This window comes from Enhydra lutris, unplaced genomic scaffold (genome assembly GCF_002288905.1).
Source record: "Enhydra lutris kenyoni isolate GAN:26980312 unplaced genomic scaffold, ASM228890v2 scaffoldscaffold7, whole genome shotgun sequence".
In the NCBI taxonomy this organism is placed as follows: Eukaryota; Metazoa; Chordata; class Mammalia; order Carnivora; family Mustelidae; genus Enhydra; species Enhydra lutris.
The window spans coordinates 33,893,132-33,912,091 of NW_019154091.1; the positions used below are offsets into that span (position 1 = coordinate 33,893,132).

Here is an 18,960-nt window from a genome sequence, read left to right on the forward strand (position 1 = left end):
ATTTACCATGATTTTTTTTAACTTGCTATTTAATGTCGCTTAAGTGAAGGAAAAATGTCATCTAAAATTATTAGCACAGGGTGCCTGGGTGGCTCAGTCGTTAAGCGTCTGCCTTTGGCTCAGGTCATGATCCCAGGGTCCTGGGATCAAGCCCCACATGGGGGGGGGTGGGGACCCTGCTCAGCAGGAAGCCTGCGTCTCCCTCTCCCACTCCCCTTGCTGTATTCCCTCTCCCGCTGTGTGTCTCTCTGTCAAATTCATAAATCTTTAAAAAAATTATTAGCACCAATTTTATCATTGACCCTTATATGCTATAATACCAGTTTTAAAGGCAAGCTCATAAGGATCACCAAAATTACAGTTTGTATTTCCTAGCCTGTATATACATAAGCATTTCATTCTTACTAGAACTGTGGAACAGCTATATACAAACTCAAAATATTTTTATCATACTTCTTGAGATGTACACATTCTACTAACACTCTTAACCTTCAGCTTACTAGCAAGGATGTACAGGAAAAGAAATTATGGTTGGCCCTCTTTTCCTTTCCTTCAATAGCTTCATTTTAGTGTTAGTAATTGGCTAATATTGGGAAGAAACACAAGTAAAAAAGGATATGCTAGGATTGCTTGGACATTCATGCTTCTTAGAACACCACCGCCTTATTTTTGCATTCATAGTAAGTTCCGATTGGTAAGGAGAGATTGGTAAAACAGTCCTTCGTACTGTCTGTGCCCTCCCATCCCTTCCTTTACTATCCAGTCTCATTCTTTGTCACCCGTATCTTACCCTAAGCTTCGCACCTCATCTGAACCTACCCGCATCACTTCAGTCTTCTCTGGTTGGCCCTTGTCTTCTGTGCTCATGGGGCATTACCTCATTCGGAAAGCCTGGCTAATAGAAAGTGCTCAAGAAATTTAGGGAATATTATTAATATTAAAAATAATAAAAAGTGTATCTCCCGTGTGATTATTGAAGGACCATGTGAATGAGCTGAGTATTTGTTGAAAGAACAGATGGATGGGACCTCGCTTCTATCACTTTCAGCAACTCTCCAGGTCAGAGGATTTAAAAAAAGCTTGTCGAGGGAAAATCTGAGAAAAGCTGCATTTTAGATGACGCCGAGAACGTAATTCATTTTCTCTCCCGCCCCAAGCTGAAGCAACCTCCTTCCTCTCAGCCTTACCCCAGCGCCGGGGGTGAGCGCATCGATGAGCGCAGGCTGCGCTCGGCTAGTTGGGGCTGGAGCGCTTCATCCCGGAAGTGGCTTGAAGGCCGTTGAGTCCGCGTCGTTTCCCTAGCTCGGCGGGGTCGCTGGGGTGCTGCTGCCGACATGGCCGACCCCGACCTCCGCTACCCCTGCTCCTCCATCGAGGATGATTTCAACTATGGCAGCTGCGTGGCCTCGGCCAGTGTGCACATCCGAATGGGTACGTCCTCCCTCCCCCCTCGTCCCTTCCCGTTCCCCTCCCCCCTCCCCTTCCCCCACCCCGGTCCCTGCGGGCGGCTCCGCGCCGAGCCTGCTGCGCTGTCGGCCTCTAGGGGTGGCTTTAGGCTTCCGCCGGCAGCTCCTCCCGGGGCCGGGCTCGCTGGCTGAGCGCGGCTCCCTTGGGGTTCAGAGGAAAGCCTGGCTTGCGGCTCCCCGCCCCGCGCCCCGGACTCCGCGGAAGAGCGCCCTCCCCCGGGAGTCGGGAGGAAGCGCTCCCAGGGAGGGCGCGGCCCTGAGGAGGCGCCGTGGTCGGGTAGCTGCGCGTTCCCTTCGGGAACCGTAGCTGAAGCCCATCCCGCTTTAATCCTGCCTTCCTCCCCGCACAAAGGGACATGAAAACCTTGGCAGCCTTTATTTGGCATCTTGATATTAAAAGAAATTCAGGGTTGCTTTTTAAGGTGAAAATAAATTTATTAGGTGGTTATTGTGACGTGCACCTGAATGCAGTTATTTGCTTACATGTTTTTGGTTTGGGGGTGTGATCGCGTTTCAAGTTTCTGTATACTCGGGTGTGTCCTTTGCTGGGTTGTAGGATGTGTGGGGACAGGGACCATCTCTGTTCTTCTTCACTATTTAGTGTCTGCAAGACCTGGAACTCAACATAAGTTTGAGATTTAATTGAGGCAGTTGCTGGAAATGGAAGCTTTAGAGGCCAATCAAAATGCAGTATTAGTTTTAAGTTATTATGCAGTATTTACTGAATTTAAAATGCTTAAAAAATATAAAATGCTTAGTTTCACGTAAGTGGAGTTCATTGTCCGTTCTAGTTCAGCCAATTGATTACAGAGGTTGTCCTATATTTTCATTCTGTCCCCGTGGCTGGAACTTATTCTGGAAAAAGAATTAGGACGATCTGATGCGCTAAGAATCTTGATCCCTGATATCTATGATATTTCTGGAATTGAATTTTGGAATGATTTTGGCAAATGAGCATAGTTTTTTCAATTAAATTTTTAATTGTGGTGAAACACATTTCATTAAAAATGCACGTTCTTAACCATATTTAAATGTACAGTTCAGTAGGTATTCACCTTGTTGTATAACCAGTCTCCAGGACTTTTTAATCTTGTAAAACTGAAATTCTGTATCATCAAAGAACTCGCTGTTTCCCCCTCTCCCAGTGCCTGGCAATGATCATTCTACACTCTGCTTTATGAATTTGGCTCCACTAGATACCTCATATAAGTGGAACCATACAGTGTGTATCTTTTTGTGACTGGTTTATTTCAGTTAGCATGTTTTTAGGTTGTATCCATTTTTTTTTTTTTTTTTTTTTTTTTTTTTAAGAGAGGGAGGTGGGGAGGGGCAGAGGGAGAGGGAGAGGGAGAGAGAGAATATTAAGCAGGCTGCATGCCCCGGGCAGAGCCCATCTTGGGGCTGGATTTTACAACTCTTGAGATCTGACCCAGGCCAAACTCAAGAGTCCAACACTTAACAACTGAGCCACCCAGATGTCCCAGGGTGTAATTTTGTAGCATGTGTCACACTTTGCTTTTTTTTTTTTTTTTAAGATTTTATTTATTTATTTGACAGATAGAGATCACAAGTAGGCAGAGAGGCAGGCAGAGAATGAGAGGAGGAGGCAGGTTCCCTGCTGAGCAGAGACACTTTGCTTTTTAAAGCTGAATAATTTTCCATTGTGTGACAAAATCACATTTTGTTTTTCTGTTTAGCCACTTGTAGACCTCTGGATAGCTTCCACCTCACTACGAATCACTGCTATAAACGTGTGCACAATACCCACTTGGGATCCTGCTTTCAGTTGTTTTGTCTGTATACCCAGAAGTGGAATTGCTGGATCATATTTGTTTTAGTGAAAAACCCATTTTTTCCCACCTGAGTAGGGAAAGAACCAGTTCTTCCTCCTGTGTTTCTCCTTTATTACTCACACAGAACACTTCAGTTTTGATACTTGTGGTCACCAAGAGTGTGTCCCCCCCCCCCATATCAGGCAGTTTCTCCATGACACCCGCTCTGTGTCATAAACTCATGACACATGAGTTCATGAGACTCATGAGACATGAGTCTGAACTCAATTCTGATGCTCTCTCTGAGTGGATAGTATCAGATCCCCCAGGTTAAGGTCTCAGTCCCATTTAAGACTGCTCTCACCCCACTTCAGATGCTGGTTGCAAGTAATAGGTCCCAAGGTTACCCATAACTTGTCTGACTTGGCTATACATTGAAGGTTCCCATGACTCCCTTTTTGGTTTTGATGAATTTACCAGAGCAGCTCACAGAACTCAAGGAAACATTTATATTTACCAGTTTATTAAAAGATACAGGTACACAGCCAGATGAAGAGAGATACAGTGGGAGGCACAGGTGCTTCTGTCCCCACAGAGTTGAGTTGTGTCACCCTTCCAGCATGTGGATGCGTTCACCAACCTGGAAGCTCTCCAAACCCCATACTCGTAATGTTTTATGGAGGCTTCCTCACTTAGGGATATCAATTATTAGCTCCATATTCAACCTTTTCTCTTCTCCCCACTTCGGCAGGGCTGAAAATTCTGCACTTGCTTATGGCTTGTTCTTTCTGGTGACCAGCCCTCATCCGAGAGCTCATGTGGGATCACCTCAGTAGAACAAAAGACACACCTATTACACAGAAAATTATCAGGGTTTCAGGAACACTGTGTCAGCAACTGGGGTGAAAGACCAAATGTTAGAACAAAAGATGCTCCTAGTGCTATCACTTAGGAAGTTACAAGGGTTCCAAGAACTCCGTGCCAGGAAGCTGGGGCAGAAACCAAAATACATATTTTATATCATCTCACAGTATGGTAATTGTATTTTTAGTGTTTTAGGGAATCACGATACTGTTTTACATCGCGACAACACCATTTTCTATTCTAACCAACATTGCACGAGTGTTAGAGTTTCTCTACATTCTCACTGACACTTGTTCTTTTCCCTGTTTCTCTGAAGGTAGCCATCCACATGGGTATGAGGTGATATCTCATTGTGGTTTTGCTTTGCATTTCCCTAATACTTAGTAATGTTCAGCATCTTTTCATATACTTATGGGCCATTTGTATCTTCTTTGTAAAAATGTTATTTAAATACTTCGCCCTTTTTAAAGATGGACTTAATTTTTTTAAGCAGTTTAGGTTCACAGCAAACAGAGTGGGAAGTACAGAGTTCCTACATAACCTGTTCCTACTCATACATAACCTTTCCCACTTTGTTATAATCCATGAGCCTAAGCTGACACATTATCACCCAGAGTCCGTAGTTTATATTAGAGTTCACTCTCACTATTGTGCATCCTATGGGTTTGACAAATACGTAAAGACAAAGATCCCCCATTATAGTATTATATGGGATAGTTTCATTGTCTTAAAACCCCTCTATGCTCTGCCTGTTCATCCTTCCCTCCCACCAGCCCCTATAACCACTGATCTTTTTATTGTCTCCATAGTTTTACCTTTTCCAGAATGTTGTATAGTTGGAATCATACAGTATATAGCCTTTTCAGATTGATTTCTTTAACTTAGTAATGTGCATTCAAGATTCCTCCATATCTTTTCATGGCTTGATGGCTTATTTCTCTTTAGCGCTGGATAATAGTTCATTGTCAGCATGTACTTCAGTTTACTCATTCCCCTACTGAAGGACATCTTGGTTGCCTCCAAGTTTTGGCAGTTATGGCTAAAGTTACTATATAAACCTCCATGTGTAGATTTTTTTGTAGTCATAACTTTTCAGCTCATTTGGATAAATGCCAAGGAGTATGATTGCTGGATTGTATGATGAGAGTATGTTTAGTTCTGTAAGACACTGCTAGAGCACAGTTGCTGGATCGTGTTAAGAGTGTGATTAGTTTTGTAAGAAACTGTCAAACCATCCTCCAAAATAGCTATACCACTTTGCATTCCAGCAGCAATGAATGAGAGTTCCTGTTGCTAGACATTCTTGTCAGCATTTGGTGGTGTCAGGTTTTGGATTTCAGCCATTCTAATAGGTGTATAGTGTTTTAATTTGCATTTCCTTGATGACATATGATGTTGAACATCTTTCCATATGTTATTTGCTATCTGTATATTTTGTTCAGTGAGGTGTCTGTTCAGGTCTTTTGCCTGCTTTTTCAGTGAGTTGTTCATTTTCTTATGGTTGAGTTTGAAGAGTTCTTTGTATATTTTGGATAACAGTAGTTTTATCAGATGCATCTTTGCATATGTTTTCTGTTAGTCTGTGGCATCTCATTCTCTTGACTTTGCCCATATTTTAATTGGGTTATTTATTTTTTTGTTGTTGAATTGTAAGAATTCCTTATATATTCTAGATATTAACCTCTTATATATAATGACTTAAAATTCTCTCCCATTCTGTAGGTTACCTTTTTACTATGTTGATTACATCCTTTGATGTAAGGGTTTTAAATTCTGATGTAGGACAATTTATCTATTTTTACTTTTGTTGCCTGTGCTTTTAGTGTCATATTCAAGAAATCATTGCCAAACCCAATGTCATGAAGCTTTTCCCCTGTGTTTTTTTCCTAGGGTTTTTACAGTTTTAGGTCTGATGTTTAGGCCTTGAAGTTATTTTGAGTTAATTTTTGTACGTGACATAAGGTAAGGGTTCAACTTAATTCTTTCACATGTGGCTATCCAGTTTTCCTAGCACTGTTTATTGAAGAGATAGTGCTTTCCTTCATTGAATGGTGTTGGCATTCTTGTTGAAAATCACTTGACCATATATGCACAGGTTTACTTCTGGTCTTCTGTTCCATTGTTCTATATGTCTGTCTTGCTAGTATTTGTTGATAAGTTTCAAGTCAGTATTCACCAAGGATACTGGTTTGTAGTTTTCTTTTTTTCTAGTGTCTTTGGCTTTGATATTGGGGTAAAGCTGGTTTATAGAATGAATTTGGGAGTATTCTTTCCTCTTCAGCTTTTTGGGATAGTTTGTGGAAGATTGGTTTTCAAACTCAGCTTTTTACTATATGTTTGCTTAAACCAGTAAGGCAGTGTCAGATTCCATTCATCTGTAAAGTGGACAGTGATGATGTGACGATGCAATACATTAGAGTAATTAAGAACTGTTACTGCAAGAACACCCAGTGGATTAGAACTCCTGGCTATGGCATAGATAGATACCAGAGGGAAAATGAGGGTCTCTGCTGATCCCAAAGGTGATAAAGAAAGAGAATCAGTTACTTCAGGGAAGGACAGGGATAGACAACGGCAGCTAGTGCGGCAGATTACATTTCTGTGGAGGTGGTATCAGATGTGTGAATGGAAGGCAGTTATTAGAGAAATCTTAGTGAGTTAGGATACTGCCATTTAGGAAAATTTTGAATCATTAATATTCATTTAATAGATACACTACATTTTTTTAAAACTACATTTTATTGAATGTAAAGGAAGTGAGGAAATAAAAGTTTTGGAAGTCTCAGTTGCTGTCCTTAAGGCATTAGTTGGGTTGGCCAGTGGTCAAACTAATCTGTGATAGCAACTTAATGAAATTCTAAAGTGCCAAGTCTGGAGGGAATTTAGGGAAGGAAATGAGAGTGTTTGAACCAGAATAATCTAGGCAAGCTTCAAGGAGGAAGTAGAATCCCAGTGGAGGGCTGGTTTGGATATATAAATGCTGAAAAAATTTTGTAATAACAATATTGTTATTTTCTCTGGAATTACAGTCCCTAACGTAATGTACACATATGTTTTACAGAAAACTAAGTTTCCAAACACTTGTCTAAAATAGCATAGTTCTTTGCAGTGAGGCTGGGGGACTAGAAACCAGGTTTCATAATCCCTAGGTGAATGCTCTTTCCACATGTCTGCATATGTAGATTGTTTTTAAAGAAATAATTAGCCTTATACTTGATTTACCTCCATAGGTCTCAGGTCACTATAACAATGCTGATCAAATACCAGAAACTCAATAATTCATGAATATTTAAATAATGCAAAAGCATTTTACTTAGGAGCTCTGATAATTGAGCTGGTAATTAAGCTGACTACGTCTGTATTAAAAAACTGGTTCTCATCTGTCTCTGGTTTTTTACCATTTATTTAAATGGTAAAACAAAGTGAACCCTCCCCCTGACTTTTAAAGCAAATTAAGTTTTGTTTTTTTAAAGCAGGATAAGTTAGCTGACCTAATGCCTTAAGGAGAACAACTGTGACTTCAAAACTTTTACTTCCTCACTGCCTTTAGATGCAGTAAAAAAAGGTTCCTTTAAAAATGTAATGCGTATGTTTTCTGGGAAATACTTTTGGAACATCATATCTAAAATGTCATTACTCATTGGTGGAAAGCACAAATCGTGAACCTACAGGAAAGTTATGTGAGAATGAATTTCTGAGTAAGTCTCTGTCTTGAGCTCTTTACAGTACCAATTAACCTAGTTGATGTAACTAGTTGTAATATATATGTAACATAGTAGTCTATTAAGCTAGTCTGTTTTAGCTATGTGTATATTTGTGAAACACTAAAACATACTATTTTATAGACTCAGAAGCACAACATTATAATCTTTGGGATGATATTATACGTTACTACAACTTATTTTCATTTACAATTTTTTTTAATTTAAAAAAAGCAGTACATGTAGCTTTATCAGTCTCCAAAGAGATTGTACCTGATTGACTCCTGACAAACAATATATGAGGGTACTTTTTTGCACCCTCACCAACACGGAGTATCATCAGACTCTTCTTATTTGGCAGTCTGTTCGATCAGGGGTTGGCAAACATGTTCTACAAATTGCCAAATGGTGAATATTTTCAGCTTTGTGAGGCCACGAGGCCTCTGTTGCAACTCGTCAGCTCTACCTTTGTAGTGCAGAAGCAGTTGGAGATGATACATACACGATATATACATGGGAGCACTAGTCTTGCCCAAGAAAATTTTACTTACAAAATCCAATGGTGGGCTCCAGTTAGCCCAGGAGCCTTAGTTTGCTGACTCTCCTGGTAGGTAAAAAATATTGCCTTGTTTTAATTTGCATTTCTTTAGCTCTATAAGTAAAGATGAACATTTTCCTTTATTTACAAAACTATTGGGCCTTGTACTGATATTAAGGATATATAGCAGTGACCAGACAACATTTCAGTCTTTATGAATTGTAGTTTGGCAGCAGTTTAAGGAAGGAATGGTCAGGGAACATGCGCTTTTTTTTTTTTTTTTTAAGATTTTATTTATTTGTCAGAGAGAGAGAGCAAGAGTGAGCACAGGCAGATAGAATGGCAGGCAGAGGGAGAAGCAGGCTCCCTGCTGAGCAGGGAGCCTGATGTGGGACTCGATCCCAGGGCGCTGGGATCATGACCTGAGCAGAAGGCAGCCGCTTAACCAACTGAGCCACCCAGGCGTCCCAGGGAACGCGCTCTTAAAGGAGATGGCAGTTGTGATAAGAAGCAGCTAGCTACATTTATTAGTGATCTGTTGCTTTATAAAAAATTACCCTCAAACTTAGTAACGTAGAACAACACATAGTTATTGTCTCACAGTTTCTGAGGGCCAGGATTCTGGGCCAGGATTTGACTTGGTTCTGGCTCAAGGTGTCTCATGAGATTCTAGCCAAGATGGGGACTTTGGCTGTAGTCAGCTGAAGGCATGAGTGGACTGGAGGATCTTCCTGAAAATCTTCCTCATGTGGATGTTGACAGAAGGCCCCTCAGTTCTTTGCCACATGACCTTCTTCATAGGCCCCTGTGTGTCCTTATGGCATGGAACGTAGCTTCCCCCAGAGCATGTGATCCATTAGAGAGCAACGAGGAAGCCACAGTGTCTTTAATGAACTAGTCATGGTACTCACGCACCATCACATCTCCCTTCTTGTATTCATTTGAAGCAAGTTACTAAGTCCAGTCCACACTCCAGGGGAGGGGATTTAGGCCCCACCTTTAGAAGGTAAGTGTCAGATAATTGGTGGGCCTGTTTTAAACTACCACAGCCTTTCCTCTGGTTACAGATTTTTCTGTTTTCCGCTTGAAAGGCTAATACCCTCTAAAAGTCTTATTCCAGTATAGCCTCAATGCAAGATCCAGAATTTTTGTCATCTAAATAAATTTCAGATGTGAATGAGGCCTCTTGGGTGTAGTTTCTTAAGTATATCCTCTGAGTATATTTCCTTTTGAAGACTTCGGAACTAAAGAGACAAATTGATCTGTACCCACACCCCCAGTATCTGGTGATTGGACAGGCATAATGTGGTGGCATTTTTTCCAATAAAATTCCTCAGAACCTTTTTGGGTTTCCTCTGGTTCTTCTTGAGGTTCATTCTGGTAGATAAAAGCCACACCGAGAAATGTCTTGGAGTCAGCTTAGAGGAGTGATGGCTTCCTCAAGCTTCTGAGAAGCCCTGTTGTTTGAATGGTTTTTCTGAGGTGCAAAATTAGATATTTGTGAGTTTTAACAAAGGATTTTACAATCACATCCTCTGTCTCTGCTCTTGTATTTTAGTATAAGCAGCAAAAGGCCAGCAAGTATCTTCAGTACTTTGTCTGGAAATCTTTAGTTTGAACCCACATTTCGTTAGTACATTTTCTACTTTCTGTGTTCCCATAGGTGACAGTGTTGCTAATTTTTTTTTGCCAGTACAAAACAAGGATTCTCTTACTTACCTCCAGTTTCCAATAAGGTTTTCCTCACTTTACTTTAAGCTGTGACTCCCAGCTTCCTCAAAGGTATCATCCTTCTATAAACAGTTTTTTCAAGATTTTTTGAGCTTTTACCTCAAAGACCTGCCATCTTCCATCCACTGCCTGATTTCAGAGCTTCTTCCGTATTTTAGATTTTTGGTGTGGCAGCACCCTACTTTCAGGTACCAAGGTCTAAATGACTTTTCTATTGCTGTGTGACAAATTACCACAAAATATAGTGGCTTGAATAAATATCTTTTTTATCAGTTTTTAAGAGCCAGGCATCTTTACTTATTCTAGATTAGGATTTGTCATAGGTTCTAGTCAAAATGTAGTCTGGGGCTGAAGTCAACTGAAGGATATACTTCCAAGAATTCTCACTCACATCACTATTAGCAACTGACTTTCTTCTCACTGGCTGTTGGCAGGAGACCTCACTTTCCCACTTGGTGGATCTTTCCATAGTACTACTTGAGTTTCCTCACAACATTGGCAGCTGGCTTCTCCTGTAGAATTCATTCTCAGTGGGGCCAATAATGGCTGCCAAGAGGGTGAAAACTGGTTCTTGAGGTGGAGAGCAAAAAACCTTCAGATTTTACAATGGTTTGTAGCCTTCTGAAGAACCATGATACATAAACAGATGTACAGTATGTTTGTGCCATTAAAATTTTATTGGAGGACTATTAGGAAAATAATGTCCAGAAGGCTTCTTAGGTACACAGTGAAAAAGGTTGAGAAACAATGCCATAGAGTAAGTCTTCTAAGAAGACTCTTATAATATGATAGTAATAAAGTAATAAAAAATAATTACTTTTTTCTTTTAACTGAGGTATAAAAATTGCCATTTATGACTTAGTATTAGAACTAATACACATTGTCACTTCTGCCTTATTCTTTTTGTTGGAAGCGAGTCCCTTGAAGGGAGTGTCAAAAACTGTGGATGTTTTAAACTACCATTCCATGTAAAGAAGGACACAGGCATTCCAGGCAGGGGAAACAGCAAGGGCAAAGGCCCAAACAAAGAAGGAGTTGGCATGCTTGCTGAACAGAGAGGTAGTTAGTGTGGGTAAAGCTAGTGAGGAAAGGAAGGAGTGATTGGTGTGAGATGAGGTTGGAAAAGTTGTATATCAGGTAGGGCCTTGTAGACCTCAGTGCTTTTAATTTTATTCTAAGTGTTTAAGCAGGGAGTCACATGACATCGTTCATTTTATAAAAAGATCACTCTGACCACTGTGTGAAGGATGTGGGACAGGAATGGAAGCATGGAGACCAATAAGAGGACCGCTTTGGTAGTAGGTGACAGCTCCTACAGCTTGTGGCTAGAGAGGTAGCAGAGACCAATGAGGAGCACCTGTTGTACTTTATGAGCGAAGGCTCCAGTAGATGTGGATAGTTGGAAGAAGGGAGGCAAATCAGAGATGATGCCCCCACATTTTTGGTGTGGGGGATGTTGGTGCTGGTTACTGATAAGAAGACTGGGAGAAGGATAGATCTGGGTAGAAATGAAGAGTTGCCGTTCTGGCCATGTTAAGTTTGAGTAGAAGAAAAGGGGCAATAAAAGTAGCAGGGGGAGAGATCAGGAGTAAATTGAAAGATAATTGCTGTTTGGTTTATATTCTTTTCCTCTTGGCTTTTTTATTTTGCTCTGTGAGCTAAGTATGTATAGCCTGTGCCACGTTTTGTATTAGTTATTCAAAATGGGTGTCCCATGTTGCTTTTCCTTTGGATCTGATTAAAGGTCCTTTTAAATTTTTATTTTATTTTTTAAAGATTTATTTGTTTTAGAAAGAGAGTGCACATGCCCACGTGCACGTGGGGGAAGGGGCAGAGGGAGAGGGAGAATCTCAAGCGTACTCTTCACTGAGTGCAGAGCCTGATGGGCTCGATCTCACAACGCTGAGATCGTGACCTGAGCTGAAATCAAGAGTCAGAAGCTTAACCAACTGAGCCACTTAGGTGCTGCTAAGGTCCTTTTTAAAAAGTGTCTAGAAATCTAGAATATTGGCATAAGGATTATTTTTATGAATATGAATTTATTGGCTTAGCACAGGTTTCTTTAATTTTTTAATTTTTAAAAATATTCTATTTATTTGACACAGAGAGAGAGTGCGCACAAGCAGGGGGAGTGGCAGGCAGAGGGAGTGGGAATAGCAGGCTCACCACCGAGCACGGAGCCCGATGCAGGACTCAATTCCAGGACTCCAGGACCATGACCTGAACCAAAGGCAGATGCTCAACGTCCGAGCCACCCAGGCACCCTTCTTTAATTAAAAAAAAAAAAAAAAAAAAAAAAATATTTTAAGTAATCTGTATACCCAGTGTAGGGCTTGAAATTACAACCCCAAGATCAAGAGTCACATTCTCTTGACCTACCAGCCAGGTGCCCCAGCTTAGCACAGGTTTCTTTAAAATGTTTTTCTATTGCAAAAGTAATAAATATTTACTGGTGATATATAAAAAACACAGATTAGCAAAGAACTGAACATGCAAATCATCTTCAGTCATGTTGCTCAGAGAAAACCATTATTAATACCTTAGTGTATATTCTTCCACACTTTCAGTACATATGCACTTGTGTGCACACACCCATATCCAAATAAACATTAAATATACTATTTTGAACTATGGAACAGTTCCACGAAATGGTAAAAATTAACATTAATTTTCACTGCTTAATTGAGAAAATATATGGAATAGGTTTGAGTTATGTGAGGTACATAATATGGTACATAATATTTAAAAGCAAATAAAATGTACTGAGTATTGTGTGCCATCCACTTGGCTGGGTGTTTGGGGTACAAAAATGAGTGAGATGTGTTCCTTGTTATTAGGGAGGTTTTTAGTCTTTAGAGTTTAATGAGAGTTAATGGCCAGTAGGCTTATTAATTATAAAATGAAGCAATTAGATGTATGTTCAGGGTCTCCTGGGAACAGAAGGAGCATTTAATTCAAACTGGGGAAATGAGAAAGGCTGAATGTTGAAAGATTAGCAGCTAAGGGGGTGAGGGGAAAAGGATGTTATTATCAGTATGTGTACATAGAGGAGTTGGAAACAATGTCTTTTTTTCTGAAATTGGTGGTGAGTTGGGTGTTCACCGTATTTATGTCATCTGTATGGCAGATGACTTTACTAAGTTTTTCAATCGTTAGGCCTTAGAGTTGATTTACGGATGTTAATAATAAAATACACTGAAAGTAAGAATTCTTTTGTGTAGAAGAAACTAGAGGCACTATATGTGAGAAATAAAAGGAGGTGAGTAAAAGTAAGTTTATATATTATTTGCCTTTTAGGGATAAGTTTTCATTTTGAGGAAGCATTTGTACTGCTTGGAAATTTGGATTTCTTTTTAAAATTTATGTCTAATCATATGTCTTCCTGGTTTTCAGTCTCAAGATAGATTTGTTATTTAGAAATGTTCTATTTTTAATCTTTTTGCTTTGTTGTATGCTGCTGTGTACAAATATTTGTTTTATACTTTTTATTTTGATGAAAACATTTTCTTTTCTTTCTTTCTTTTTTTTTTTTTTTTTTAAAGTAAGCTCTGCATCCAACAGGGGGTTTGAACAACAACCCCAAGTACAAGAGTCATATGCTCTACTGACTGAGTCAGCCAGGTGCCCCATTGCTGAAAACATTTTCATTATGGGCTATTAATTTTTTTTTTTTAAGATTTTACTTATTTATTTGATAGCACAAGCAGGAGGAACAGTAGGCAGAGGGAGTGGGAGAAGCAGGCTTCCTGCTGAGTGGGGAACCTGATGCAGGGCTCTATCTCAGGACCTTGGGATCATGACTTGAGCTGAAGGCAGATGCTTAACCCACTGAGCCACCCAGGGGTCCCAGGGCTATTAATTTTTTTTAAACTCACGCTTATTTACAATTTGTGATTTCTTCGGAAGTGTTTTTCTTGTTTTTTTTTGGGTTGTTGTTTAGTTTAAGTTTTAGACTACATTATTTGGATTAAGATTTAAAGATTATATATAAAAGTTTAATGTTTCTAAGAGGAGATTTGATCTTGCTGTTCTATGATAAATGCTTAAGAAAATAATCATGTATAATTATTTTTCTTTTTCAGCCTTTCTAAGAAAAGTCTACAGCATCCTTTCTCTGCAAGTTCTCTTAACTACAGTGACAGCTGCTTTTTTTTTATACTTTGAGTCTATACGGACAGTTGTACATGAAAGGTAAGCTGATGATTCTGAAACCTTTCCAGCTGCTGCTTATGATCGAAAGGCCATATTATAAGCAAAGTTCTTTTCTTTTTTCTATTAACTCCTGAGGTTAGAATGTAAAAAACATTCATTATTAACTCTTACACAGAAGACTAGTTTTGAGAAAATGTTCTTGCAACATGGTATTTACCTCTGAACTTTTTAGCTTACAGTTTTGTAGGTTTAAACCTTCATCTCCTCAGGTAGTAGTAAGAATTTTTACTGTATGCAACTATTTGAAGTTTTATTTATTTATTTGTTTTTTGCTTTTATTACACCTATGCCTAGTCCCCCAAGCCTAAGACTGCTTGAAAAATAAAGGTACTTAATAAACGTATATGTAATTTTTCTTAATGTTGGCTCATGACTAAGATAATTTCACTGAGAAATTTCACTGAGAAAAAGGAGCTTTGTATGGTTCATCCCTAATTTGTTAAGGATCTGACCTCCAAAATGATGATTTCCATGGCTAAAAGTTGTATAGATTTTGTATATTAAAGGAAAAATAAGGAGTGAATATTTTCCTGGAAGTAGACAATTTCTATCATCCCTCCCCCTACAAAAAAAAATGAGTTTGCTCTTTGGGCTCAAGTTCTTTAATTTAGATTACAGCTATATAGTAAATGTATATAAAATTTACTTACTGTTTAATAGTTATTCTTTATTGTATTTCTGTTAAAAACAGTATGGTAATTGTAAAAATCACTCAAATACGAAAGAAGTTCATGAAGTAAAAAGGAAAAGTCTTCCTTATTCATTGTGGGCTCTTTTCTTTGTCTTGCTTTCCTGCCCAGCTCACAGTCCTCACATTCCCTGAATGGAAAAATCATTTATTTGGACAGTTTGGTGTCATTTCTTCCAGATTTCCTTTTCTTACCTTCACAAACAAATAAAACATTTTATTAAATTGGTTATTACTATTTTATTAAATTGGTCAATTTTATTAAATTGATCAATACTATTTATACTATTTTTAAGGTTATTTATTAATTCTGAATTTATATTTATATTATTTATTTATATTATAATATATAAAATATACTTATTTATATTATCTTATTTATTTATTATTTATTATTTATTTATTTGACACAGAGAGAGAGAGATCACTAGTAGGCAGAGAGACAGGCAGAGAGAGAGAGAAGGGGAAGCAGATTCCCCACTGAGCAGAGAGCCCAATGCGGGGCTTGTTCCCAGAACCCTGAGATCATGACCTGAACTGAAGGCAGAGGCTTAACCCACTGAGCCATTCAGGCTGTTTTTAAACTTAAAAATGTTTTCAATTTTGTCTTTCAGTCCTGCCTTAATTTTGGTGTTTGCCCTTGGATCTTTGAGTTTGATTTTAGTATTGACTGTAAACAGACATAAGCATCCCCTTAACCTGTACCTGCTTTTTGGATTTGTGAGTATTTTGACAATATCTTTTACTTTAACGTTTATTTCTGTTTAAACTTTATTTATTTAATTGAATGCAAATACATACATAATAGCAGAACAAAATTAATGTTTTTAATAAACAAATATTTTAGGAAATTATAATTAATTTTAGAATTTTTAACATTTGTCGGTTTCGGAGTTTTTTTTCTGTGAATAATGGTATAGTAGAAAAAAGTAGTGAAGTGGGATCTCATGACCTGGCTTTGCCACTTTCTGGTTATGTGACGTTTGGCAGGGTGTTTAGCGTTTCTGTACCTAAGTCTGCTTGTATGTACAATGGACGTGTTAAAGTGGATTATCTCTGTGATACTTTGAACCCCTAATATTCTGTGATTTTCTTGGGAAAAAATTGTAACCGTAATTTCATAGACCTTAAAGTAAAATCTTTATGATTAATTCCTCAGTGTTATTTTTTATCTTAGTACTCTGTTCTTTTAAAGAACCTCTTTGCTCAATCGATGTGCTCTACTAGTATGTTTTAAAATCATGAGTGGGGAACTTAACTTTAGGTCATGTCTATTTAGATATTTGTGAAAATGAAAACCCAGACCACTGTGTATAAAAACCCAATCCTGTAATATGACCAGAATAAGTTGGTAAAGCTCAAGTTACATGTTTTTTAAATTATTTTTCTTGTTCTCTTATCCAGTATGACTTTGGGTTCTAACCAAAAATTTACTTCAAAATATTTCAAACTAATATTTATAATATTTATAGTCAAGAGTGAAAATGCTATTTACTAGATTCATTTGCTTTAATCTTAAGAAAGTTTATGAATTCTGGTAACAAGTTTATATTAATATGATGAAAGAAAAGCTCATGATTTCAGAAATTTCAATTATAGGAAAGGTTATTCATTTAAATCTTAGGTTCTTTTGTTTCCTGAGTACTGTTTTGGGGTGGTGGTATGTTTTCCTAGTATTACCTTTTCTCCTGTTCATCCTCTCCTGTTTCTTTTGGATACTTGAGTATGGGGTAGGATTTCTTACCTAAAATCATGTCACAAATGCCAAGAATGAGGTTTAATTTTATTTTTCCAGAAAAAAAAATATTTCTGTCGTCTTTTGCTACCACTTCCTTGACACTGTCAACGACATCATGACAAAATATTGCCTCCACATCCATGTACAATTTCTAATGCCATTTTTGCTCTAGTTCTGATAGGTTTCTTGATTTCAGGTAGGGAAAGTTAGAAGGAGTGCTTCTACCAAGAGTATGAATACATAGCCACTGATGTTACTTCTGGCTTTGCCTTTATGATATGGTCTCTCAGGTAGTTGGTAAAATCTAACTAGAGTAAGCATTTATTAATTTTTTTTTTTTTTTGAGAGAGAGAATGTGTGAGAGCGGGGTGGGGGGCAGAAGGAGAGGGAGAGAATCTCAGCAGACTCCATGCTCAGCATGGAGCCTGAAGTGAGGCTTGATCTCTGGACCCTGAGTTCATGACCTGAGCTGAAATCAAGACTTGGATGCTTAACTGACTTAGCTACCCAGGCGTCCCTAGAATAAACATTTAAAACAAAATAAAGGTATGTAGTTAAGGAGACAGAGAAGCTAGAGGATAAAAATTCAACATTCCTAAATCTTTTATTTGGGATATGAGTTCAGCTACATATGACATGGGTGAAACAAGATGGTTTGCTTCTTTTTCGTGTAAAAATCTGCATGATTGTGTAGTGAAGTTATTAGGGGTTCAGGTACCTGCTATGGTTCAAGGACTCCTGAAGCAGTGTATGGCATAAGATAGCTCACCACCATAGCCATATGCCATCCAGTTATTTTTAAAAATGAGAAGAGAAAAGGGAGAGCAAGCCCCTTTGCTTTTTTTTTTTTTTTTTAAGATTTTATTTATTTATTTGACAGAGATCACAAGTTGGCAGAGAGGCAGGTAGAGAGAGGGAGGGGGAAGCAGGCTCCCTGCGGAGCAGAGAGCCCAAGTTGGGGCTCCATCGCAGGACCCTGGGATCATGACCAGAGCTGATGGCAGAGAATTTAACTCACTGAGCCACCCAGGCGCCCCAGCCACTTTGCTTTTAGTACTTGTACCCCTCCCCACACACATTCTGTTGGCTAGAATAAAGTCCTGTGACCAGAGGTAGCTAAAAGGAAGGCTGAGAAATGTAATGTTTAATCTGAATAGCTATGTGTCCAGGTAAAAGTTCTGTTACTAGGGAAGAAAGAGAATGAACACTGGGAGGCAGTTTCAGGACTGCCACACTAAAGTGCTACATAAATATTTTATTCTTTCTATGTTTATGTGTGAAATTGGAGTTTTATGAACATGCATATCATTTGCAGTTTCATTATTTACTTACACAGAGTGAGAAAAATAGAATTTCCCATACTATTTCTGTATCTTCCTGCTACAAATATAAAAAATCTAGTTAGGGTTTAAAGAGTGATAGGATCACTCTTAGAATCTAAGTCTTCTCACTCCATACACTGAGGTCTCATTTTTATTACGGTAGGCGTATCATGTGTCCCCTATAATTCACAAGGCTGCTTTGAAGCTAAAGAGAGATCATACATATGGAATCACATGGAACTCTTAGAAATTAGAACATCGGGGTGCCTGGGTGGCTCAGTGGGTTAAAGCCTCTGCCTTCGGCTTGGGTCATGATCCCAGGATCCTGCGATGGAGCCCCAACTTGGGCTCTCTGCTCAGCAGGGAGCCTGCTTCCTCCTCTCTCTCTCTCTGCCTGCCTCTCAGCCTACTTGTGATCTCTGTCAAATAAATAAATAAAATCTTAAAAAAAAAATTAGAACATGTATATGACATAGTGTAAACATTTATGTGCATTTATGTAATTTTAGTTTCTTTTTTTAGACGCTATTCGAAGCGCTGACTGTGGCCTTTGTTGGTAAGTCATAATTGTGCTTCTGTATGTTACAATAACGTTTCAGTGTAGATAAATCTTGAGTTGAAAGGTGTTCGGGACTAAAGCTTAATATCATGGGATATTACATTTCAAATACATAGCATAAGATGAAGAATTCATAAAATATATGCAAAATTAAATGTTTATACTTAGTTCAACTAAGCTTAGAGGAAGTGGAAAAGAACTAGGAAAATAATGAGAATAATATTCATGTGTGTTTATCCATTTATGAAAACAAGACAACTGTAGCTAATCTTTTCTCCCTAATTTAGAGGGATCTCAAAGGAACTGATAAAATATATTTTGAGCCATGTATCATCAGTACAGAGTCCAGCCTCTCAAATTGCTGCACTG

General features: G+C 38.5%; 1 protein-coding gene across 1 annotated transcript in view; it reads left to right on the forward strand.

Moving 5' to 3' along the window:
- Window positions 1-241: 241 nt before the first annotated feature.
- The window catches only part of LOC111141984 (transmembrane BAX inhibitor motif containing 4), a 28,368-nt gene continuing 9,649 nt past the window's right edge, over window positions 242-18,960 (forward strand). Inside the window, exons 1-4 of the mRNA XM_022494886.1 lie at window positions 242-1,431; window positions 14,155-14,263; window positions 15,587-15,692; window positions 18,555-18,588. Coding sequence (XP_022350594.1) covers window positions 1,335-1,431; window positions 14,155-14,263; window positions 15,587-15,692; window positions 18,555-18,588 — 346 coding nt within the window. The 5' untranslated portion in view covers window positions 242-1,334. The remainder of the gene's footprint in view (window positions 1,432-14,154; window positions 14,264-15,586; window positions 15,693-18,554; window positions 18,589-18,960) is intronic.